The sequence below is a fragment of the Procambarus clarkii genome, chromosome 22, assembly GCF_040958095.1.
Source record: "Procambarus clarkii isolate CNS0578487 chromosome 22, FALCON_Pclarkii_2.0, whole genome shotgun sequence".
NCBI classification, from domain to species: domain Eukaryota; kingdom Metazoa; phylum Arthropoda; class Malacostraca; order Decapoda; family Cambaridae; genus Procambarus; species Procambarus clarkii.
The window spans coordinates 21,325,143-21,350,621 of NC_091171.1; the positions used below are offsets into that span (position 1 = coordinate 21,325,143).

Consider the following 25,479-nt stretch of genomic DNA (forward strand, 5'->3'; position numbering starts at 1 on the left):
AGAGAGAGAGAGACAGAGACAGAGACAGAGACAGAGAGAGAGAGAGAGAGAGAGAGAGAGAGAGAGAGAGAGAGAGAGACAGAGAGAGAGAGAGAGAGAGGAGGAGGGAGGCACCGTGAGACAGACAGGCAGGCGCCAACGCGTGCGTTCGCCACAGTAAAAGAGGCGCGGGATGCCGCTTCCCGGGTGCTGGCCCAGGCGGGTCCCTCACCCAGGCGTTGCTAGGATGCTGCCCGGCTGGTTCTTGGTGGCTGTGGTGGTTCTTGGTGGCTGTGGTGGTTCTTGGTGGCTGTGGTGGTTCTTGGTGGCTGTGGTGGTTCTTGGTGGCTGGTTCTTGGTGGCTGTGCTGGTTCTTGGTAGCTGTGCTGGTTTTTGGTGGCTGGTTCTTGGTGGCTGTGGCGGTTCTTGGTGGCTGTGGCGGTTCTTGGTGGCTGTGCTGGTTCTTGGTAGCTGTGCTGGTTTTTGGTGGCTGGTTCTTGGTGGCTGTGGCGGTTCTTGGGGGCTGTGGCGGTTCTTGGTGGCTGTGCTGGTTCTTGGTAGCTGTGCTGGTTTTTGGTGGCTGGTTCTTGGTGGCTGTGGCGGTTCTTGGGGGCTGTGGCGGTTCTTGGTGGCTGTGGCGGTTCTTGGTGGATATGGTGGTTCTTGGTGGCTATGGTAGTTCTTGGTGGTTCTTGGTGGCTGTGCTGGTTCTTGGTGACTGTGTTGGTTGGTTCTTGGTGACTGTGTTGGTTGGTTCTTGGTGACTGTGTTGGTTGGTTCTTGGTGGCTGTGATGGTTGGTTCTTGGTGGCTGTGATGGTTCTTGGTGGCTGTGCTGGTTCTTGGTGGCTGTGATGGTTCTTGGTGGCTGTGGTGGTTCTTGGTGGCTGTGCTGGTTCTTGGTGGCTGTGATGGTTCTTGGTGGCTGTGGTGGTTCTTGGTGACTGTGCTGGTTCTTGGTGGCTGTGCTGGTTCTTGGTGGCTGTGATGGTTCTTGGTGGCTGTGGTGGTTCTTGGTGACTGTGCTGGTTCTTGGTGGCTGTGCTGGTTCTTCTTGGTGTCTGGTGTGGTTGCGATGGCTGGTTCCTGGTGGTGTATGACGAGAGGTTCATGGTGATGGTGGTGGGTGACGAGTCCTTCGACCCTGTGAGTGGTGAAGGTGACAACTGTAGACACTAATGGAAGCAGATGAACACATCTCCGCAGAACTATTTCATCATTAATATTATTCTTGGCTCAAAAATATCAGCTCAACGTTAAAGATATCAATGAGAAAATAAATTGAAGCATTGAGGTGACTCGAACCAGCCATCAGTACTGCCAGCCGCGCACCTTACCCCTGCACCATGACATGGTACCCCAGGATACCATGGTACCCTGGGGTACTGTGGTACGACGATCACACTCCCCCAGGGTAGTGTGGTCACTACCACACTCCCCCAGGGTAGTGTGGTCATTACCACACTCCCCCAGGGTAGTGTGGTTACTACAACACTCCCCCAGGGTAGTGTGGTCACTACAACACTCCCCCAGGGTAGTGTGGTCACTACAACACTCCCCCAGGGTAGTGTGGTCACTACAACACTCCCCCAGGGTAGTGTGGTCACTACCACACTCCCCCAGGGTAGTGTGGTCACTACAACACTCCCCCAGGGTAGTGTGGTCACTACAACACTCCCCCAGGGTAGTGTGGTCACTACCACACTCCCCCAGGGTAGTGTGGTCACTACCACACTCCCCCAGGGTAGTGTGGTCACTACCACACTCCCCCAGGGTAGTGTGGTCACTACCACACTCCCCCAGGGTAGTGTGGTCACTACCACACTCCCCCAGGGTAGTGTGGTCACTACCACACTCCCCCAGGGTAGTGTGGTCACTACCACACTCCCCCAGGGTAGTGTGGTCACTACCACACTCCCCCAGGGTAGTGTCGTCACTACCACACTCCCCCAGGGTAGTGTCGTCACTACCACACTCCCCCAGGGTAGTGTGGTCACTACCACACTCCCCCAGGGTAGTGTGGTCACTACCACACTCCCCCAGGGTAGTGTGGTCACTACCACACTCCCCCAGGGTAGTGTGGTCACTACCACACTCCCCCAGGGTAGTGTGGTCACTACCACACTCCCCCAGGGTAGTGTGGTCACTACCACACTCCCCCAGGGTAGTGTGGTCACTACCACACTCCCCCAGGGTAGTGTGGTCACTACCACACTCCCCCAGGGTAGTGTCGTCACTACCACACTCCCCCAGGGTAGTGTGGTCACTACCACACTCCCCCAGGGTAGTGTGGTCACTACCACACTCCCCCAGGGTAGTGTGGTCACTACCACACTCCCCCAGGGTAGTGTGGTCACTACCACACTCCCCCAGGGTAGTGTGGTCACTACCACACTCCCCCAGGGTAGTGTGGTCACTACCACACTACCCCAGGGTAGTGTGGTCACTACCACACTCCCCCAGGGTAGTGTGGTCACTACCACACTCCCCCAGGGTAGTGTGGTCACTACCACACTCCCCCAGGGTAGTGTGGTCACTACCACACTACCCCAGGGTAGTGTGGTCACTACCACACTCCCCCAGGGTAGTGTGGTCACTACCACACTCCCCCAGGGTAGTGTGGTCACTACCACACTCCCTCGGGGCACACTCGTGTCGATGTAACATCGTGAGGAGGACAGGTTGCCGACCACATCCTGGAAGGTCTGGTCCACTTCTTAACTTGGTGTTAAGATGCTCAAGATACTCCCCACCCGGAGGTCCGGTGAGCTGGGACACCTGGGGGCAGGTTCACGAAGCAGTTACACAAGCACTTACGAACCTGTACGTCTTTACTCAATCTTTGGCAGCTTTGTTTACAATTATTAAACAGTTAATGCGCTTGGAAACACCAGGAGACTGTTTATAACAATAACAACAGTTGATTGGGAAGTTTTCATGCTTGTAAACTGTTTAATAAATGTAACCAAAGCCGTCAAAGATTAAGGAAAGATGTACACGTTCGTTAGTACTAGCGTAACTCCTTCGTGAATCTGGCCCCAGGCCGTGTTGAGTCAGGAGAGAGATGGTCCAGCGATTCCTGTCCTCTTAAAAAGAACGTCACTTTTGGCCGTTTGCCCGTATGGCCGAATATGGACGTAATTTGAAAATGAAAAAAAATTGGAAATAAATTTGGGATTTTTTTTTTCAACAAGGGTAAGTTAAGGGTCCTCTGATAGGTTAGGTGGGCAGGAAATTCTCATAAAGTTTCAAAACGTTATGAAAAACGTTAATTGAAAGTTCCTCTTCTAAGCTGTCAGAGGAGGGCCGGATGACTCAAACAGAAAACGGAACAGTACGTCACTTTTGTGAGTCGATTTCATTTCAAATTACGTCCAAATTTGGCCATAGCGCGCATACGAGCCAAAAGTGACGTTATTTTTAAGAGGACGGGTTGCAGCATCACCAAGTGCACCTCTTCTCTTTCCTCAGTCAACACTCCTGTTCAGTTTTGCCATCTATTGTAGTAGCACATTTGAGGGAGCTTCTCGAGTCTCCGTAACGAGTTGTTTATTAAAGTTTAGTAAATTGTCAAAGTGTATTTTTAATGTCGCGCACATGCATCTTTATGAAGAGTCTTCCAGCGAGTAATGACGCTGAGCTATAGTTTGGTGCTGATGCCATGATCTTCCTATTGTCGACGTCTGCAATCCCAGTAGCACTGTGGTTAAGCGCCGGGTTGTATGCAATATATATACCTCGACTCACACAATATATATTAGTAACCCCCCTAATATATATAGTGTGAGGGGGGTGTTCTTGGGGTATTTGAAAGGTCCTATTAATATGTTAAGGGTATTGTTCAACAGGTAGCACACTAGGTATGGACTATTTATGTCATCTTGAGAGCCTGGATCTTGAGAGCCCGGGTCTTGAGAGCCTGCGTCTTGAGAGCCTGCGTCTTGAGAGTCGGGATCTTGAGAGCCCGGGTCTTGAGAGTCTGCGTCTTGAGAGCCTGCGTCTTGAGAGCTTGGATCTTGAGAGCTTGGATCTTGAGAGCGGCCCAAGTGCCCACATGCTTCCACTCCCGCAGTAAGTGAGCTTCGTATGATCTTGTAAGTTACAATACAATGTCTGGACTCAGCAGCTTGGCCTACGTACTAATGATTTATATACTACTCATATTTATATTTTTTGTGGAAATTAACATGATAATGTATATGCATTACTATTAATTATTTATATTAATATTAACATTTAGCTTTTAAAAACAAGATCTTTGACCTTTTGTAGTAACTTTAAATTGGTACTGACACACCTTAAAGTGGATGAGTTACAAACATAATGTTGGATTAATAGAATGAGCTAATACATACAATGGCTGAAGTCACTAATTTCGAGCAATATTGTAGGCGAGTTCGGGCAAGTTTCAGGTCCGAGTGTTGACCAGAGACCACCAGGACACTGTGCTCCAGGAGAGTTTTAGACCAAGACACTTCAACATGCCACTGTGATGGGCATTAATACCACTGTGACGGGCATTAATGCCACTGTGACGGGCATTAATGTCACTGTGACGGGCATTAATGCCACTGTGACGGGCATTAATGTCACTGTGACGGGCATTAATGTCACTGTGACGGGCATTAATGCCACGTGAACACAACTTCCATGGCAAAGCCTTCATCTATTCACAAGAAATTAGTGACCCCCAAAGCCCCGAAGCAGGTCATGATTACCCAGGTGACACAAAGTGAAATGTAATCCAGGTGTTGTCTGACCCAGGTCAATATTCCAGATGTGGTCTGACCCAGGTCAATATTCCAGGTGTGGTCTGACCCAGGTCAATATTCCAGGTGTTGTCTGACCCAGGTCAATATTCCAGGTGTGGTCTGACCCAGGTCAATATTCCAGGTGTGGTCTGACCCAGGTCAATATTCCAGGTGTGGTCTGACCCAGGTCAATATTCCAGGTGTGGTCTGACCCAGGTCAATATTCCAGGTGTGGTCTGACCCAGGTCAATATTCCAGGTGTGGTCTGACCCAGGTCAATATTCCAGGTGTTGTCTGACTCAGGTCAATATTCCAGGTGTGGTCTGACCCAGGTCAATATTCCAGGTGTGGTCTGACCCAGGTCAATATTACAGGTGTGGTCTGACCCAGGTCAATATTCCAGGTGTGGTCTGACCCAGGTCAATATTCCAGGTGTGGTCTGACCCAGGTCAATATTCCAGGTGTGGTCTGACCCAGGTCAATATTCCAGGTGTGGTCTGACCCCCGGTCAATATTCCAGGTGTGGTCTGACCCAGGTCAATATTCCAGGTGTGGTCTGACCCAGGTCAATATTCCAGGTGTGGTCTGACCCAGGTCAATATTCCAGGTGTGGTCTGACCCAGGTCAATATTCCAGGTGTGGTCTGACCCAGGTCAATATTCCAGGTGTGGTCTGACCCAGGTCAATATTCCAGGTGTGGTCTGACCCAGGTCAATATTCCAGGTGTGGTCTGACCCAGGTCAATATTCCAAGCGTGGTCTGACCAGGTCAATATTCCAGGCGTGGTCTGGCCCAGGTCAATATTCCAGGCGTGGTCTGACCCAAGTCAATATTCCAGGCGTGGTCTGACCCAGGTCAATATTCCAGGCGTGGTCTGACCCAGGTCAATATTCCAGGCGTGGTCTGACCCAGGTCAATATTCCAGGCGTGGTCTGACCCAGGTCAATATTCCAGGCGTGGTCTGACCCAGGTCAATATTCCAGGCGTGGTCTGACCCAGGTCAATATTCCAGGCGTGGTCTGACCCAGGTCAATATTCCAGGCGTGGTCTGACCCAGGTCAATATTCCAGGCGTGGTCTGACTCAGGTCAATATTCCAGGCGTGGTCTGACCCAGGTCAATATTCCAGGTGTGGTCTGACCCAGGTCAATATTCCAGGCGTGGCCTGACCCAGGTCAATATTCCAGGTGTGGCCTGACCCAGGTCAATATTCCAGGCGTGGCCTGACCCAGGTCAATATTCCAGGTGTGGCCTGACCCAGGTCAATATTCCAGGTGTGGCCTGACCCAGGTCAATATTCCAGGTGTGGCCTGACCCAGGTCAATATTCCAGGTGTTGCCTGACCCCGGTCAATATTCCAGGTGTGGCCTGACCCAGGTCAATATTCCAGGTGTGGCCTGACCCAGGTCAATATTCCAGGTGTGGCCTGACCCAGGTCAATATTCCAGGTGTGGCCTGACCCAGGTCAATATTCCAGGTGTGGCCTGACCCAGGTCAATATTCCAGGTGTGGCCTGACCCAGGTCAATATTCCAGGTGTGGTCTGACCCAGGTCAATATTCCAGGTGTGGTCTGACCCAGGTCAATATTCCAGGTGTGGTCTGACCCAGGTCAATATTCCAGGTGTGGTCTGACCCAGCTCAATATTCCAGGTGCGGTCTGACCCAGGTCAATATTCTAGGTGCGGTCTGACCCAGGTCAATATTCCAGGTGCGGTCTGACCCAGGTCAATATTCCAGGTGCGGTCTGACCCAGGTCAATATTCCAGGTGCGGTCTGACCCAGGTCAATATTCCAGGTGCGGTCTGACCCAGGTCAATATTCCAGGTGCGGTCTGACCCAGGTCAATATTCCAGGTGCGGTCTGACCCAGGTCAATATTCCAGGTGCGGTCTGACCCAGGTCAATATTCCAGGTGCGGTCTGACCCAGGTCAATATTCCAGGTGCGGTCTGTCCCAGGTCAATATTCCAGGTGCGGTCTGACCCAGGTCAATATTCCAGGTGCGGTCTGACCCAGGTCAATATTCCAGGTGCTGTCTGACCCAGGTCAATATTCCAGGTGCGGTCTGACCCAGGTCAATATTCCAGGTGCGGCCTGACCCAGGTCAATATTCCAGGTGCGGTCTGACCCAGGTCAATATTCCAGGTGTGGTCTGACCCAGGTCAATATTCAAGGTGTGGTCTGACCCAGGTCAATATTCCAGGTGTGGTCTGACCCAGGTCAATATTCCAGGTGTGGTCTGACCCAGGTCAATATTCCAGGTGTGGTCTGACCCAGGTCAATATTCCAGGTGTGGTCTGACCCAGGTCAATATTCCAGGTGTGGTCTGACCCAGGTCAATATTCCAGGTGTGGTCTGACCCAGGTCAATATTCCAGGTGTGGTCTGACCCAGGTCAATATTCCAGGTGTGGCCTGACCAAGGTCAATATTCCAGGTGTGATCTGACCCAGGTCAATATTCCAGGTGTGGTCTGACCCAGGTCAATATTCCAGGTGTGGTCTGACCAAGGTCAATATTCCAGGTGTAGTCTGACCCAGGTCAATATTCCAGGTGTAGTCTGACCCAGGTCAATATTCCAGGTGTGGTCTGACCAAGGTCAATATTCCAGGTGTGGTCTGACCCAGGTCAATATTCCAGGTGTGGTCTGACCAAGGTCAATATTCCAGGTGTAGTCTGACCCAGGTCAATATTCCAGGTGTGGTCGGACCCAGGTCAATATTCCAGGTGTGGTCTGACCCAGGTCAATACTCCAGGTGTGGTCTGACCAAGGTCAATATTCCAGGTGTGGTCTGACCCAGGTCAATATTCCAGGTGTGGTCTGACCCAGGTCAATATTCCAGGTGTGGTCTGACCCAGGTCAATATTCCAGGTGTGGTCTGACCCAGGTCAATATTCCAGGTGTGGTCTGACCCAGGTCAATATTCCAGGTGTGGTCTGACCCAGGTCAATATTCCAGGTGTGGTCTGACCCAGGTCAATATTCCAGGTGTGGTCTGACCCAGGTCAATATTCCAGGTGTGGTCTGACCCAGGTCAATATTCCAGGTGTGGTCTGACCCAGGTCAATACTCCAGGTGTGGTCTGACCAAGGTCAATATTCCAGGTGTGGTCTGACCCAGGTCAATATTCTAGGTGTGGTCTGACCCAGGTCAATATTCTAGGTCATGCTGGTGAATTACAATATAAAGTTCCGGCATTCTGCTGGCCTAGATATCCCTGAGGCTTATTAATACTGAATAATTAATACTTTTAATTTATTAATTGAAGTATTAATATTAATACTGAGGTTTATGGATATTAAAACTCCTTACTATTCTCAAGAATGTCCACACCAAAGTCAGCAGAGTCTTCTGGTGTCATCGCGAGGTGGGCTTCTAGTCGCTGCCGGAGGTGCGTTGAAAACTGCCAGGAGTGTGAGTTAGAAACACACATATTTGGCCCCGACGGAGACATTTCTGGTTCCGTGTTTGTGTCATCAGCGAATTTCTTGATGCTGGACGATGGTTCCACTTCTCAGTAAGAGGTTATGAAGGGGGCTGCTTCTTGGAACCTTCCTGGTCCACGGCTGTGGGTTATTGTGTTTGTACCAGCACATGCTCTTCCATCAGGGCCACACGCTCTTCCTTCAGTACCGCTCGACCAAGGGGGAAGGAGACGAAGGGGGTCATGGGGAAAACGTGGGGGAAGATTGGGGAATTCTGGAAAATGATGAAAGGAGGGAGGAAGAGACCCGGGTACAGCCGGGTCTATACAAATATATGGAAATGTCTGTCTGTTCGAGGTTGGAGAGGGGGGGTGGGGGAAAGGTAGGGAGATGGGGGGAAGGGGGAAGTGAGGGAGATGAGAGGGGGGGAGTGGGCGAGTAATTAGTGTGTGTCTATATATATCCATATAGATAGTTACTGTCTCAGTAACTGTCACAGGAGGGTGACCGAGCGAGGACGCCTGGCCTGAGGACGGGTCGAGAGACTGACTTAGCGATGACGCCTGGCCTGAGGACGGGTCGAGAGACTGACTTAGCGAGGACGCCTGGCCTGAGGACGGGTCGAGAGACTGACTAAGCGAGGACGCCTGGCCTGAGGACGGGTCGAGAGACTGACTAAGCGAGGACGCCTGGCCTGAGGACGGGTCGAGAAGCTGACCGAGCGAGGACGCCTGGCCTGAGGACGGGTCGAGAAGCTGACCGAGCGAGGACGCCTGGCCTGAGGATGGGTCGAGAGGCTGACCGAGCGAGGACGCCTGGCCTGAGGACGGGTCGAGAAGCTGACCGAGCGAGGACGCCTGACCTGAGGGCGGGTCGAGAAGCTGACCGAGCGAGGACGCCTGACCTGAGGGCGGGTCGAGAAGCTGACCGAGCGAGGACGCCTGACCTGAGGGCGGGTCGAGAAGCTGACCGAGCGAGGACGCCTGACCTGAGGGCGGGTCGAGAAGCTGACCGAGCGAGGACGCCTGGCCTGAGGACGGGTCGAGAGGCTGACCGAGCGAGGACGCCCGGCCCGGCTCCAGATTGCTCGGTCAGTGCTCTCTTATCGACATTGCAAAATGAAGCCGAGGAACACGTGAGCTTAGCAACCGCGCGCCATAATCTCCCAGTCACCGCGGGGCCTGGACGACACCCCGGAGGTGTCCTCCGTCCGGCCTCGCGGCCACCACCTCAACCGGTTACCCCGAGGACAGCCTCGTCCTACTGGTTGGGTAAACCTCGATAAAATCAAGAGACGTCATCTCCTTCATCATTGTTGTACCGATAAACTGGCAGATCAGTGTAGTGGTACACTGGTGACACAGTGAACTGGGAAAATTGTTGGAACAAACTGAGGTATACAAGGTGTTGACTACACCACCTTGTCTCACCTTCACTGTGGGCAACACGGTCAAGACTACTGACTACGGCACCAGGCCGCTGGGACAGGCACCAGGCCGGTGGGACAGGCACCAGGCCGGTGGGACGGGCACCAGGCCACTGGAACGGGCACCAGACCGCTGGGACGGGCTCCAGACCGCTGGGACGGGCACCAGGCTGCTGGAATGGGCACCAGACCGCTGGGACGTTGCCACACCGACTAGAGTCACCAACACACTGAGATAAGACGATCACCTGATCACCGTCACATGTCTGATCACTGATCAGACGTGACGGTAATCAAAACCACTGTATCTTGATTATCTTGAGATGATTTCGGGGCTTAGTGTCCCCGTGGCCCGGTCCTCGACCAGGCCTCCACCCCCAGGAAGCAGCCCGTGACAGCTGACTAACTCCCAGGTACCTATTTACTGCTAGGTAATAGGGGCATCAGGGTGAAAGAAACTCTGCCCATTGTTTCTCTCCGGCGCCCGGGATCGAACCCGGGACCACATGATCACGCGTCCAGTGTTCTGTCCGCTCAGCCACCGGCTCTCTAGTTTCTGTAGGACGAGGCTCTGGGATAGCTTTGTTCTCCGCTGATAGACAGTTGGCTACTGAGTTGGTTATAAACAAGTAATAGATAACTTTACAAGAAAGAAGCCTTGACCCACGAGGCTGTTGTAGTTGCTTCATACATTTTCCGTGTTGCTTTGTTTTTACTTTTACGTTTAAAATGTAAAGTAATTATCAAAAGAAGGCACCAAACCGGGAAGGCTATGTAGCACCATCAAATGTGCGGGATAATCAGAGGGCGCTAAATATCACCAAGGACGCCATTACGAGAACAGAAACGCATAAGGCGAACGATATCAAAAGTATCCGAGTCACCAAGAATGCTATCGTGAGACAAGCGACCGCGGGAGGACAGTCGGAAAACAAGACACACGCTCGTCCCAGAAGTCAGGACATTCAACAAGGATATGCACGACTGTAAGAGGGACAATGCAATTAGGACAATAAGGAGCAGGGCGGCGCTCCATCAAGTGACCATGGGTTAAGCGAGTATGGCCAATACGCAACCTCGCCAGAGTCGTTTCCCGTCGCCGGTTACGGTGGTAGGAGGACGGCCACGAGGAAACACAACACTTAAGAGTACGCAGTTTGTTACCAGTAACAGACGACCAACAAGCCTGCCAACGGGTAAGGATGGAGGAATGGATAACCGGGTAAAAGTCGAAATATGGAATACCTTTATGAGAGATGGGACAAGAGCGGACAGCTTCCTTGGCGGCAGCATCCGCACGCTCATTTAAAGACACACCAATATGGCTGAGAACCCAATAAAACTCAACCGACCTAAATTTACTGTGAACAAGAAACAGCCAATGCTGGATCTCGACAACCACTGGATGAACCGGATTAAAGGACCCGAGAGCCATGAGGGCACTACGAGAGTCAACAACAACTACAAAGGAAGATTGACAACGAGAAAGCAGGAGACGAAGAGCATAGAGAATAGCATAAAGCTCCGCTGTGAAGATGCTAGTCTCCGGAGGTAAGCGACACTTATAAGTGCGATCAGGAAAAACAACAGTGTAGCAAACACCGTCCGCAGACTTTAAAATGTAAAATAATTAAATAACGCGTGCATTTATTGTTTTGATTTTAAATACGATTGATGAGCTTTGTAATAAACTTTTTTTTATTGCGTTTTGATTTTAAATACAAAATAACAAATATGTACTTCCTTTAAAACAATATTTTCCTTGTGTTTTGATTTTATATACAAAACAAAAATGTATAATGAATTTAAATTTATTTGGTACATGAGGTGGTACCTTTTAATACCGTGTTCACTCCCCGTGACTGTGGAACCTGGCCACGCCCAGGCTTATACATATAGATATATAGATAGACATAGAAAGATTAAAGAAGGCAGCCGCTGTATCACACTGAAACTACTGTCGGTATTAGTCGCTATGCGTGACGCATTCAGACCCTCATGCCAACGGGTCTGAATGGTTTGATAACTGGGCATTCGGTGATGTAGTGTGGGAGATCATGCCGCAGTTCCTGCTCACAGAGATTGCACCAGGAGTGCTCAGGATTGGGAGATCGGTCACCTATAACCACCTGCCTCATACTTACACGTTACATTATTTGTAACGTGCTTCAAGATACCGACGTCATATATGAACCAAAATTTAAAACTGCTCCATAACCTGAGAGTTTTGGTGGTGTTTGGTGTGAATGGTTCCTGCAGGCAGAGGACATCAGCGCTCTGCCTACCAACATACAGGATTAGATTAACGAAGCTCGTAAGGAAGTTTGTCACATTCCATGTGAGAACGTTGTGTCTGTCGTATCTTACATGGATCTGTTGACACGTTTCTCATACATTTGTAGTAGGGAGAACATTTGTAGTGGGGAGAAAAATTAACACTTTAAGATACATGTGCCTTTGTGTAGCTACCCTAGACTATATGAAGGGGAGTACAGGGTGTGTCGGTGTGTCATGAACTAGCTACCCTAGTCTATATGAAGGGAAGTACAGGGTGTGTCGTGAACTAGCTACCCTAGTCTATATGAAGGGAAGTACAGGATGCATCGTGAACTAGCTACCCTAGACTATAAGAAAAATACAGGGTGTGTCATGAACTAGCTACCTTAGACTATATGAAGGGGAAAAACAGGATGCGTCATGAACTAGCTACGTGATGATAAAATCCCCATCACACAGGATGGTAAGTCATACAGAGGCATGTGATCAGTGGTTTGCACTGACAGACTCTGGGTGCATTGTGAGGATATCATCATCAACACAATAGTGAATAAGGCAGAAGTAATACTAAAAGTTCCCATCTGGCATGATGGTTAGTCATACAGGGCCATATGTTCAGCAGCCTGCACTGGCATATTTGAAACACAAGTTTTAGTTAAACTCTGCGGACATTGTCTGCCATTTTTAACTGTCTTTTGATACATTTTTGCAACTTAAAGTTACTTCTAGTGAAATGTCTTGACAATCAAGTTGAGATGGTCAATGAAAACTTGTTTCGTGTGTGGGGTGAGTGTGGGTGAATGCACTCTAAAAACTGACCAGCAAACCATCCGGAACCCTCACAACCATTGGGCAGTGTCCCAGCGGATGTACAGGACATTTCGGAGCTTAATATTCTCTGTGAAGAGGACCACTGAAACCCTTGAATATATGACGTTACAAAATGAACATCTTAAGGGTAAGAGGAATACATTTATTATATTTGCAGAGAATTCTGACATTTCTAGTAAGAGCAGCTCCTCGTGAACAATGAGACCTGGAGCACCGTACAACCACCTGACGAAGGTGGCACAGCGGTAGTACCCTCAACCCACGCCTCGTGCCCAATATTACCTGGGTTCAAACCCATGAAGTGGAACTATTGAACATCGACCCTCCTCATCCAGCAGTAATTGGAGACCTAATTGTAAACATATATGCAGCTCGCGTCGAGGTCAATTTGTAGTGTGAGGTTTAAACACTGTTTTAGGAAGACGTGAACATTACGCCTGCTGTCACGAGTCAATTGTTGTGTCCTCCTAGACATAAGAATTAAGAAAATCGTAAAACCCTACTGGCCCATACAAGGCAGCTCCTATTTCTATCCACCCAAACTCATCCATATAAATGTTTAACCTACGCTTGAAACAATCAAGTGATCCCACGCCTATCGTTACCCAATAACCTCCTCCTCTCTTACACAGAGCTCTGCCATCAAACCAGCACCCACCTAGGCCCTTCCTAAATGTAAACCAATCCATTCATATCCACTGTTTCGTATTCTATTTGTTACAATATGTTTAGTACGCGATCAATATCCTCCTTGTTATACGCGGTCACACACGAGTGTGTCTCAGGGACGTTGCCCACTGCGCCTCCCGCCTTCAGAGAACGTAATCATTTTATGTTCTTTCAACTTCTCGTCTTATGGAAGACCTCCAGGTTGTGGGCCCCGGCTGAACGTCTCCTTCATGGGATTTTAAGGACATTCTACCATTCTGAAGTATGGGCACTCTACCATTCTACAGTATGGCGAGCAACACTGGACAGGACTGAGCCGTTGGTCACGGCAGGACGACTGGCCACCGACCTTTAACTGTGCGCCTTTATTCACTCAGCAGTAATTTGTGTTGGAAATAACCAACAGTTTTATACATCTTTGTATTTTATGCAACCTTTGTATTAACCACTATATGTATTAAGTAGTTACTAAAATTACTAACTTGTAGATTTGATCATTATCATGATTTATTTAGACATATTGCCAGATTCTTGCTAGTCAGAGTGACGACGTGAGGAACGACAGGCAGTAACATGAATTCTCTCCACATTTAGTTGGATTTATAACAAGAGTCCAGTTTATCATTTCCTTTACTAAAAATAGTTACTTACTAATAAGTTTAATTTCGTAGTATACTACTACTTACTGGAACTCCCTTATTTAGTTGATATTAAACATTCTAGAGGAAATTACTTTAATGTAAATGATTTTACTTTAATTTCCTCGATTAGCTGCACAACTTTAATAAGTCAATTTATGTTACGAGAAATTCTATTTTATCACAGAAGAATTTAATATGATATTAATACTCGTCACTACCTCTTCCTTCCTTAGTCAATTGCGATATATACATATACATTTACGCTCGAGATGTCTATCGAGAGCCGCGCATGCGCAATAAGGAAGAGGAGGAAGACGGGAGAGCGTCACTAGACGAGAGAACGAGAGAGCACGACGCAGACGCCATTGACAGCGTGTAGCAGAGCTATGTTTTGATCCCATTTATTTCGCTCCCACGACCAGTAGAGCGGTGCCACGTTATCTGGCACAGTAGCCGTGACCCAGACTAGCATATGAGCAATTCCAAAGTCAACGCCTTTCAAGCAGCAGCTGGAGGACGAAGAATTGCTCAAGTCTCCACATCAACGGACACGCGGCTCGGCAGCTAGGTTCACCTTTTTGTTATTATGTGGCCACAATTAACATTTAGGCTAGTTGTCGTTAGGCCGTAGAACAAACAAATAAATCCCGTACGTGTCTTAAGTAAATTTACCATCTAAATAGATGATTAATTTCATTATTTTCTCCAAAGAGAATTTACAGTGCTTGAATATAAATTGCACAGATATTGGCTGAAATTTCCTACTATTATCCTCATGATTTAGGATTTATTTGTAGTTACTTATTATGTAGAAGATTTCTACAATGTAATTGCCTTTCAGTACCAAGGCGACGCCAACCGAGGTGCTAGGCTTCCCCACCGTTCCCTGCAACAATTTGCTCTATGCAACACGTCGTTGGTGGAGCGTAGCAACTGATTACACCTCACAAGATTTACAGCTAAGCTGTCCCTTTTTTATCTGTAACTCTGTAGTTACAGTAGTGAACTCTCAAAGAGATCAATTACACTAACCCATTGATTTACTGATGCTGTTCAACATTTCAATAGTATATTGAGGAGCATTTACCTCCAATTAATACTATATAATCAACTTTATTACTTTCATATTTTATTTACTCTGGTGAAGAACCAGCACCAGAATAATGCTAGGGATGTGTTAATCTTTTAGCATGTAACCCCCCAATTTTGTGTAAGTTAATTTGACTCCATTTATATCAGAAATACAGTTTCACAAAGATCCATAGGACACTAGTTCTTGGGATCAGTTTTTCCATTGCTTTTATTTTGTTTTCCACTTTTTCTCAAAAAGTGGTGGTCGTTCATAGCTATGAAAGTATATATTTAATTATTAGTTATTGGAGTCAGGTTTTCCCCCACAATTTGTGCCCTACTTTTTTAAACTACTGTTACCATATACACCTTGCCTCCCTCCTCCCTCACCCTGGCAGGACAGTGTTACCATACACCCTGCCTCTCTCACCCTGGCAGGACAGTGTTACCATACACCCTGCCACCCTGCCTCTCTCACCCTGGCAGGACAGTGTTACCATACACCCTGCCTCCCTCACCCTGGCAGGACAGTGTTACCATACACCCTGCCTCCCTCCCCCTCACCCTGGCAGGACAGTGTTACCATACACCCTGCCTCCCTCACCCTGGCAGGACAGTGTTACCATACACCCTGCCTCCCTCACCCTGGCAGGACAGTGTTACCATACACCCTGCCTCCCTCACCCTGGTAGGACAGTGTTACCATACACCCTGCCTCCCTCCTCCCTCACCCTGGGAGGACAGTGTTATTATTATTATGATGATGATGTTGATGTTGGTCGTCCTTTCTTACGGACATGCCAACCCAAAACCCAGAGAGTGCTTATTTTGACCAGATCACCCTGGGCGCTTCTGGCATTTGGAGAGGGGTTCAACGTCACACGTTTAAGGGGGTGCAGCTCCAATATTGACCTCGTTGTCACATGAACACACCCACTCGATCCATCGTGACTCCCCACTCTCTCCTTATTTGATATGATCTCAATCCCCTTTTCTGAAATATTACTCTGTACTACCCTGTCCACAGCCATGGTTCTTGGTTATTTCTCTCTCTCTCTCTCTCTCTCTCTCTCTCTCTCTCTCTCTCTCTCTCTCTCTCTCTCTCTCTCTCTCTCTTCTACTTTCTGGGAAGCCTCACTAGGACAAGGGCAAACGCCTCCTAGTTATAAACATTTAATATACAGAGAACATATACAAACATACACAAGATACAATAATAACTCCAACACTCTATGCTATTGCAATTAGATTGCATCCAATCCCATCGGGACTCTATCAGCTGCTTATCTCAAGTGGTAGTCCAACTCCTGGCTTGCCACTTATGCCATCAACCTCATTAGGTGGGTTAAATCCTGTCATATACACGGCACTATCAGCCGTAGAACATATATATATATATATATATATATATATATATATATATATATATATATATATATATATATATATATATATATATATATATATATATATTATTAAATATGACCAAAAAAGTAAGATTAATAATTCTAACACGAATTTTCTCAATATTTCTTATGTTTCTTTCACTACAGACAAAAATCAGAAGATACAATTGACGATTTACTATAAAACCAAGAAAACGGCCAACCTATTCATGAGAAACTCTAAAGACACAAAGCAGAACGCTTTAAAAGAGACCAATGTCGTCTATGCCTTCAAATGCCCACTTGGGGACTGTAAGCCTCAAAGAATTCAGTATATAGGCAAAACAACAACATCTCTTTCCAGGCGATTAACGATGCATAAGCAACAGGGCTCCATTAAGGAACATATAATCTCTTCCCACAACCAGACCATCACCAGAGAAGTCTTAACAAAAAACACGGAAATCATCGATAGATACAGCGATACCAGGCGGCTTGATACCTGCGAGGCACTACACATTAAGAAGTCGACACCAGCAATCAACAGCCAATTAATGCACAACTATATTCTACCCACTTCAAGACTCCGCTCCAATATAGAAGCATCAAGAAATAAGGGCCAATTGGCCCTTTCCAGTTACTTCCATTCTTCCCTTTAACTTACAAAATATTATACCCATTGTTTCGTGTTCTGTTTTGTGTTGAAAGTTTGTTTTCACCTCATCCAAAACTGTTGTAACATATCACCTCACCCAAATGCCGGTATAAAATCAAAGCTGTTTAAACTCTGTTTAGTGTTTGCAGGTTATAGTTGTGTGTGTGTAAACTAAAGTCTTTGAAAATGTAATAAGTTATTACGAAAAGCGTTCAAGTGTCGCGTCAGACTAGAAATAAAAATGAATTTTGGAGAATTGATTTTTCAATTACCATCAACAGTGAAAAGAAACAAGAAATATTGAGAAAATTCGTGTTAGAATTATTAATCTTACTTTTTCGGTCATATTTAATAATATATGTCTACAGGAAAGACTGCTATCAAAATATACTAATATATATATATATATATATATATATATATATATATATATATATATATATATATATATATATAAACACTATCAACATTTATAATATTGTTCCTTGATACAAAAATGGTAATCAGTCACCCACCTTTCACTTCGTCTTGCACGCTAATGACAACCTAACACTCTACCAACTCCCTACAAGTAGTCAATAAGAACTTCCTTTCCACATCTGGCAGTTCACTACCCTGACATCTTCAGGTTCTCCTAGAATCGTCTACCAGGGTCCTCCACAGCTCTCCCGGCTGCTACACCATGAAGTCTTCCTTGAGCAACAATGGTGCTTCACCACTGGTATCACAGAAGCGTGTGAAACTTCATTCCACTGCTCCTCACTGTATGGCTGCTCTCCCACAGAGCTCAGTACCTTCCACAACCTTGGAGTCTCATCAACTACTCCCTCTCTGCTGGCTTCGAAGTTCTCAGCAACTCCTTCCCCAGACAAACCTACAACCCATCGACACGCCAATAAAAATGTTTCCCTATAAACACAAACAAAATAAACCACACAATTAATGTTTCCACACATCTCTGCTTTCTACATGCTTAAGGCCGGACTCCCCCATCCAGAACGAATCCATCTTCCGCCTCCCGCTGGGTGGTTCCTCTGCCTGCCGCTGCGGGGCAGCCCTTCTGTCAGGAGCCAAGTCTCCTCAGTCACCTGCCAGCACTCGGATGGGACGGACGTCGCTCCGGCGTCCAGGACGTTCCTCCATCTTTACTCTCATATTTAGGCCTTCTGCCTTATCAAAACATGCCTAACCTATCAACTGACACTTGCTACGATCACTGGGCACACGATCAACTATAGGCAATCACTGTAAACTGGCTTAAAATGAGCTTACCACAATATTGTCTAGTCGAGGGCGCTTCCTGGCCGATGCTCAACAGGGCGTTCACAAGTTGCCCAACGAAAATATTTCAGGACGGCTTCACAACTCGTCCTGCCGTCCAGGGCTTGAAACCACAACGTTCCCAACTTGATTCCACACCTGAAACGTCTGCACACTTCCTTCCTCTTGAAGGTATATCAACTAGGGGTTCCTCTCGAACAGGAGCTTACACGGAGCACAGCTTCCCCTCACGATGTCTGGTGCTCAAGTGGGGGTCAAAGCCCTCCAGAAGCGAGCCTCACACTTCCAGCAAACTTTCCACATCTCGTGTCAAGTTCTTCATTTCTATTCTTGATCACTGCCCCTACTCTTAAACTGTCTGTCAATTTTACCCAATTGTTTTACATATGTATCTTCATGTCTATATTTCTTTGACCTCTTATTTAGGTCAGGTCTTGCAGAATAACTCTCAAGGTAGACTCGTTTCTCAGCTACCTGTGATCATAACACCATATACACCCTGCCTCCCTCCCCCCTCACCCTGGCAGGACAGTGTTACCATACACCCTGCCTCCCTCCCTCACCCTGGTAGGACAGTGTTACCATACACCCTGCCTCCCTCCCTCACCCTGGTAGGACAGTGTTACCATACACCCTGCCTCCCTCCTCCCTCACCCTGGCAGGACAGTGTTACCATACATCCTGCCTCCCTCCCTCACCCTGGCAGGACAGTGTTACCATACACCCTGCCACCCCTCCCTCCTCCCTCACCCTGGCAAGACAGTGTTACCATACACCCTGCCACCCCTCCCTCCTCCCTCACCCTGGTAGGACAGTGTTACCATACACCCTGCCTCCCTCCTCCCTCACCCTGGCAGGACAGTGTTACCATACATCCTGCTTCCCTCCCTCACCCTGGCAGGACAGTGTTACCATACACCCTGCCTCCCTCCCTCACCCTGGCAGGACAGTGTTACCATACACCCTGCCTCCCTCACCCTGGCAGGACAGTGTTACCATACACCCTGCCACCCCTCCCTCCTCCCTCACCCTGGCAAGACAGTGTTACCATACACCCTGCCACCCCTCCCTCCTCCCTCACCCTGGTAGGACAGTGTTACCATACACCCTGCCTCCCTCCCTCACCCTGGCAGGACAGTGTTACCATACACCCTGCCACCCCTCCCTCCTCCCTCACCCTGGCAGGACAGTGTTACCATACACCCTGCCTCCCTCACCCTGGCAGGACAGTGTTACCATACACCCTGCCTCCCTCACCCTGGTAGGACAGTGTTACCATACACCCTGCCTCCCTCACCCTGGTAGGACAGTGTTACCATACACCCTGCCTCCCTCACCCTGGTAGGACAGTGTTACCATACACCCTGCCTCCCTCCTCCCTCACCCTGGTAGGACAGTGTTACCATACACCCTGCCACCCCTCCCTCCCCCCTCACCCTGGCAGGACAGTGTTACCATACACCCTGCCACCCCTCCCTCCTCCCTCACCCTGGCAGGACAGTGTTACCATACACCCTGCCACCCCTCCCTCCTCCCTCACCCTGGCAGGAGTGTTACCATACACCCTGGCAGTAGTGTTACCATACACCCTGCCTCCCTCCCCCTCACCCTGGCAGGAGTGTTACCATACACCCTGCCTCCCTCCCCCTCACCCTGGCAGGAGTGTTACCATACACCCTGCCACCCCTCCCTCCTCCCTCACCCTGGCAGGACAGTGTTACCATACACCCTGCCTCCCTCCCCCTCACCCTGGCAGGACAGCCACAAAAAGCCTGCTACCTCTACTAACTTCTTGGGTCCAACTCACTCCTGAGAAACACCACTCACCATAAACTGCGCAGTCACACCTTAATCCAAACTTTTTCTGTTACTCTTTATTTGAAAACTTGAGACATTTATGTAAGCGTTCGCTGGGACGCGGTGATGCGGATCTTCCCATTTCCAAATTGCTTTACTTACCAACTTGTGTAGAGGGAGATGGTATGGTGTGTGGTGAGGAAGCGACCCGTTTTCTCAACTAATAGGTCACGTTCTTTACGTTGCCGTAGCTAACGTTACAAATACTTCCTTATAAGAATAATAACCGATCAAAAATATTCCCGTTTTCTATGCATGGAACGGAAACGTTTACCTCACCTAAAGACTCGAGGATAGAAAACGAGACATCACGCCAATTTCGCGATCAGCTATGATCTTTAGTACATCAGTTCTTGGCCGAAGGGGGATTTATTTGTCAAAATGCGATAGGAACTTTTCGAGAGGATGGGTTGGGTGTTGTGACGGCGCGCTGTCCACGGTAAACACTGCTCCTGCTGTATTCCACCACCTGGGAGTTGTATCTTATACGTTAGAGCCTTATATCATAGAGCCTTATATCATAGAGCCTCCTGCTCTATGTTTACCATTTCTGCTTCACATTCGTTTTTTTGTATACGTCCTGTATTTATGCCCGAAACGCTTTGCGTAATAGTGGCTTTAGGCATTGTATGTACTAGCTATACCTATAAGTTAAACAATCCTTGTAAATATTTATTGTATGTATGTACCTTACCTAAATAAAATTGTATTGTATTGTATTGTATATCTATACACACACACTGTATGTCTGACCACACTGTGTATGTGTTACAAGTAAATGTATGTTCTATGGGGAGTCTAGTATTAATGGATGTAGGGGCAGTAGTTAGCATAAAGGGTTACCAAATATGGGAGATCTAAAAGGCCCGGCCCCCATTAAATATATAAACATAAACTTGTAGTGGCTTATTACAGCAATAGTCAGCCTAGAGGTTGATCATAGATCTCCTACACAGGAAAAATGGATACTCCTTTAACTAACTTACTTATTTATTAACCCCTTAACAACCCCCCATATACATTCACACTAATAACAATAATAATTACTTTACCACACTATCTTACGTTAAAAGCCTTGGTCCACATATGCAGGATACAAGGTTTACACTGAGAACAAGCTAGGGTAAAGTACTACTGGTTAAGAACTGAAGCTTGATGCAGCTTAGGGTAGTGAGACCACGTGGTACCCTAACACAACACAACACAACACTACACTTAGGGTACCCAAAACACTGGCAATTACTACCCCCCAGGTCTCACCAATCTTTCACTACCAGAGTAGGCACACTTACAAACACAGGGTATAACTTAACTTAAGGTAAGGGAAATAAGTAAGAGGGAAGGTAGAAGGGGAGAGAGGTGCAGCCACAGAGTCCCGATGTTTACACCTCGAACGCCAACAGAGAAGAAGGCTTCCAGCGACCAGATCAGGGCTCCCGCATTGTATGGTGTTCTAGTCATTGCTGCAGGTAGGCATGGCTGTACGAGTGCTTCGCTCAAAAAACTATTGAGGACCCCAACAAAAAACAGCGTTGAATGTAATAAAACGACAATTTTTGGGTGAGCCCCAGTGGCTCTCTGAAGCAACTATGCTGATACAATGTTAAACTTCTATCTGCCATCAGTCGCAGAGTTCTTACGAACTTACGCGGGGACCATGAGCCAGAACCTGGCCCCTTCGAACGAGACGTAGAGAGTAGTGCCAAGTATGATAACTACTTGTCACTGTCGGTGGCAAGTATGATAAATTACTATGAATTTATTCATGTCTGTCACCACCAGGGCAACACCCAGAAAGTCAGGGAAACAAAAGAGACCACTGCTGGTGATGAGTGACACTGCAGCCTCAGAACCGCCAAAACAACTCCCCTAACAATGTAAACAAACAATCGGAAATTCATGAAGCTAGCGCTAGCTCGTTCGCCCCCCCCCCCCCCCCATCCCCTGTTGTTTGAGAGATGGAGGAAGTCAGGCGGGGGTCAGCCAGCTGCTCCACCTTCCTTCTATGATGATGAAAATACCCTCGACGCCCTGGGGAAAGGTGGGTGTCGGGGAGCCACCGAAGCTCACCCAAAAAATGGCCTTTCATTACATCAATGCTGGTTTTCTGGGAAGCCCCTTGTGGCTCCCTGATGCTGAAGCTGAAGGTAACCAAAACCGGTCACCAACCAGGAAGGCTGGATCAAAGCAGAAAAGCAGACAAACTTTTCCAACTGGAAAAGATTATGAAGGCAAATAGGGGGAAAGGGCCTTCGACAAGCCGCCGGTTTCCTGTCCCCGCTGAGGTTACTAGTGTCAGTGACCTCAGGTAGAAATTTAGGTAAAAAAATCACGTAAACCAAAACAATAAACACACGAGGACGCTGGGGGCTGGGCAAGAGACCGCACCACCAGGACGCGGGGCGACCCCAGTACACAAGCCAGGACAACTGAAGAGCGGCCTAAACACAAACACGGGCGCGAAGTAAAGAGCGCAGGCCGACCAACAAACGGCCAGACGAACCTCGCGAGAAAAGGCCGCAAGGCCAGAGCAGAGTGCCTTGGGGCTTTTTTCTTTTTATACCCATGAGGAACCACGAGGGAACCCGGAACCCCAAAACAGAGCACTGAGCCCCGGGGAAAACTGAAACCGGAGGCAGAACCAACGACCACTGCCTGGGATAGAGAAGCGGAGCCAAAGGGGAGGCTAGAAAGGAATGGATGGCAGTAAGGAGTACCCAGAAGCCTCAACATGGTTGTGCGCCTAGAGCCAGATTCACGAAGCAGGTACGCAAGTACTTACGAACGTGTACATCTTTCCTCAATATTTGACGGCTTTGGTTACATTTATTAAACAGCTTACAAGCATGAAAACTTGCCAATCAACTGTTGTTATTGTTATAAACTGCCTCCTGGTGCTTCGGAGCTCATTACCTGTTTAATAATTGTAAACAAAGCCGTCACAGATTGAGGAAAGATGTACACGTTCGTAAGTACTTGCGTAACTGCTTCGTGAATCTGGCCCCTGAATCTGAAGGGGCGGTTCCTTGGAGCCGCCTAAGCCATATCCCAACAGAAAAACCTTCCCAACCCCCCACCCTCCAATCCCGGAGCCTGCTACGAGGCCGAGGAGCACGGGGAGGGGGGCGGGAAGAGGATTTGGGGCGAACTCTGCCCCAAAGGGAAAGGAACAGAGGGTGTGGACCAAGCCACACTATCAAATCCAAGAGACAAACACCAACGGGCAGCCCCCGGACCTCCAACTGCGAAAACAACCCAGTCCGCGGCAACCTAGGAACCAAAGACACAAACAGTCGCTGCCCAGAGCCCCACCAGAAGGGGCAGAGGAGAGCAACATGAAGGGAGCAGCCCCCATATGACTCAGGGCTGAAAGTGTCTCAGACCCAACAGGCAGCAGGTAAGTCCACTACGAACTCACCATAGCCCGTGCTACTTGGAACTTTTGTTCCGAGTAGCTGAATCTAAAAACAACAACAGGCAGCAGGAGAGGCAAACAGACCAAGCGTCGCCATAAATTACGGACACAGCGCAACCCAGAATCTTGTTCTAAGCAAAAGTGGGGACAGTGGAAGGACCATAAGGACCATCGAAACCGCAAGGATTTTCCCCATGGCCTGCAGCATTATTAGGGCTCCCTGCAGGTATGCCCTGGCACTGGGAGCATTACTCTGGTAACCCCTAAATACTTGTATAGACAATCCTGGTACGCGACGCCAGTCGAATGGGCAAGAGAAAACCCAAATTGGGATGATTTGCACCAAGAAAAATAAGTAAAACCTTACAGTGGCAAGGAACGGCACGAATAAAATCTCTCGGTGGAAAGCGGGCACAAATGAAACAAAAGGCCACTGAAAAGACTAAACAATGAAGATAAGTACTGCAATTTCTCAGGACACCAAACCGTGGAGGACGAGTAAGCAGGGGAGAATAGTTGACCAAACCAGCTATGTAACAAACTGGAAGGTCTACCTCGGCACGCCTGTTAAGCACTTGTTATGTGTGGTGTTGGGGTCTGGGTAAGAAACAAGGTAAGGGAGTTCCACCTAATGGAGTTTGGAAAGGCCCGGCCCCCAGGAAAACAATTCCCGATTGGTTGATTGATTGATGAAGATTAAGCCACCCAAAAGGTGGCACGGGCATGAATAGCCCGTAAGTGGTGGCCCTTTTGAGCCATTACTAGTATCAAGAGCTGATACTGGAGATCTGTGGAGGTGCGACTGCACCCTGCATGACGGGAGATGTCTCCCGTGAACAATTCCCAGCAACTATAAGTATATATATATATGGTCTGTCGTCTGGAGCAGATCACCTAACCCACTACAAGAGAGGTGATGGAAATTACAGCTGAAATTTTACCTTAATATTATTTATTAACCATAAACCCTAAAGTATAACAGATATACTTTACCACCTCCATCTTACGCTGCCTCTCTGACTCCACAGTGGCAGGAGACGAGATTTACATACAGCAAACTAGTGGTAAAATCTACTTTTCCTTAAGGGACAACACACTTAACTAAAATGAGTATTAGTATACTCATTTTTAAGTATCCTAGCGGACATGTGTTCCCTAGTCAGTACCTAGCTCACTAGTCAGGCCCTGAAGGCTGGGTGGACAGCGCTCGGGGTTCGTAGTCCTAAAGGGTCCGGGTTCGATCCCCGGCGGAGGCGGGAACAAATGGGCAGAGTTTCTTTCACCCTGATGCTCCTGATCACCTAGCAGTAAATAGGTACCTGGGAGTTAGCTGTTACGGGCTGCTTCCTGGAGGATATGTGTGGGAAAATTAGGATTACGGAGTTGCCGGAAACGCTATGCGTGCTAGTGGCTGTACAACAATGTAAGAACTCTTGTGTATATATAAATAAATAAAATAAATAAAAATAAAAAACCTTGAACTAATTGCTTGGAACTCAAGGGTTTGACCAGAGAACACAAACAAAATTACACTTAGAACCTTATAGTGGCACGGGTACACTGAAATTTAACACTTAAAAAGTAGAGTAAGTGCGAAAGGAGAATTGGACGGCCCAGCCAACGTCCAACCCAGGGCAAGCGCTAGGTTACTGCACAAGTGTGTCCAACTCTCCATGTGGCTTGCTGCCTGCTTGATCAGCTGGTCATACAATAACCATACTTGAATCTCTAACAATATTAAATTGCCACCTTGCAGTTCTAAGTATAAATATAACATCCTAGCTTTACAATACACTAACAAATTATTATCACAGTATACTT

The 25,479-nt window shown here is 48.0% G+C and overlaps 1 protein-coding gene across 1 annotated transcript in view; it reads right to left on the bottom strand.

Moving 5' to 3' along the window:
* Window positions 1-221: 221 nt before the first annotated feature.
* Window positions 222-25,479, bottom strand: part of LOC138367446 (filaggrin-2-like) — a 34,149-nt gene continuing 8,891 nt past the window's right edge. Inside the window, exons 3-5 of the mRNA XM_069329101.1 lie at window positions 8,630-9,236; window positions 3,836-4,117; window positions 222-1,208 (exon numbers count right to left, since the gene is read on the bottom strand). Of these exons, the coding sequence (XP_069185202.1) occupies window positions 222-1,208; window positions 3,836-4,117; window positions 8,630-9,236 (1,876 nt within the window). The remainder of the gene's footprint in view (window positions 1,209-3,835; window positions 4,118-8,629; window positions 9,237-25,479) is intronic.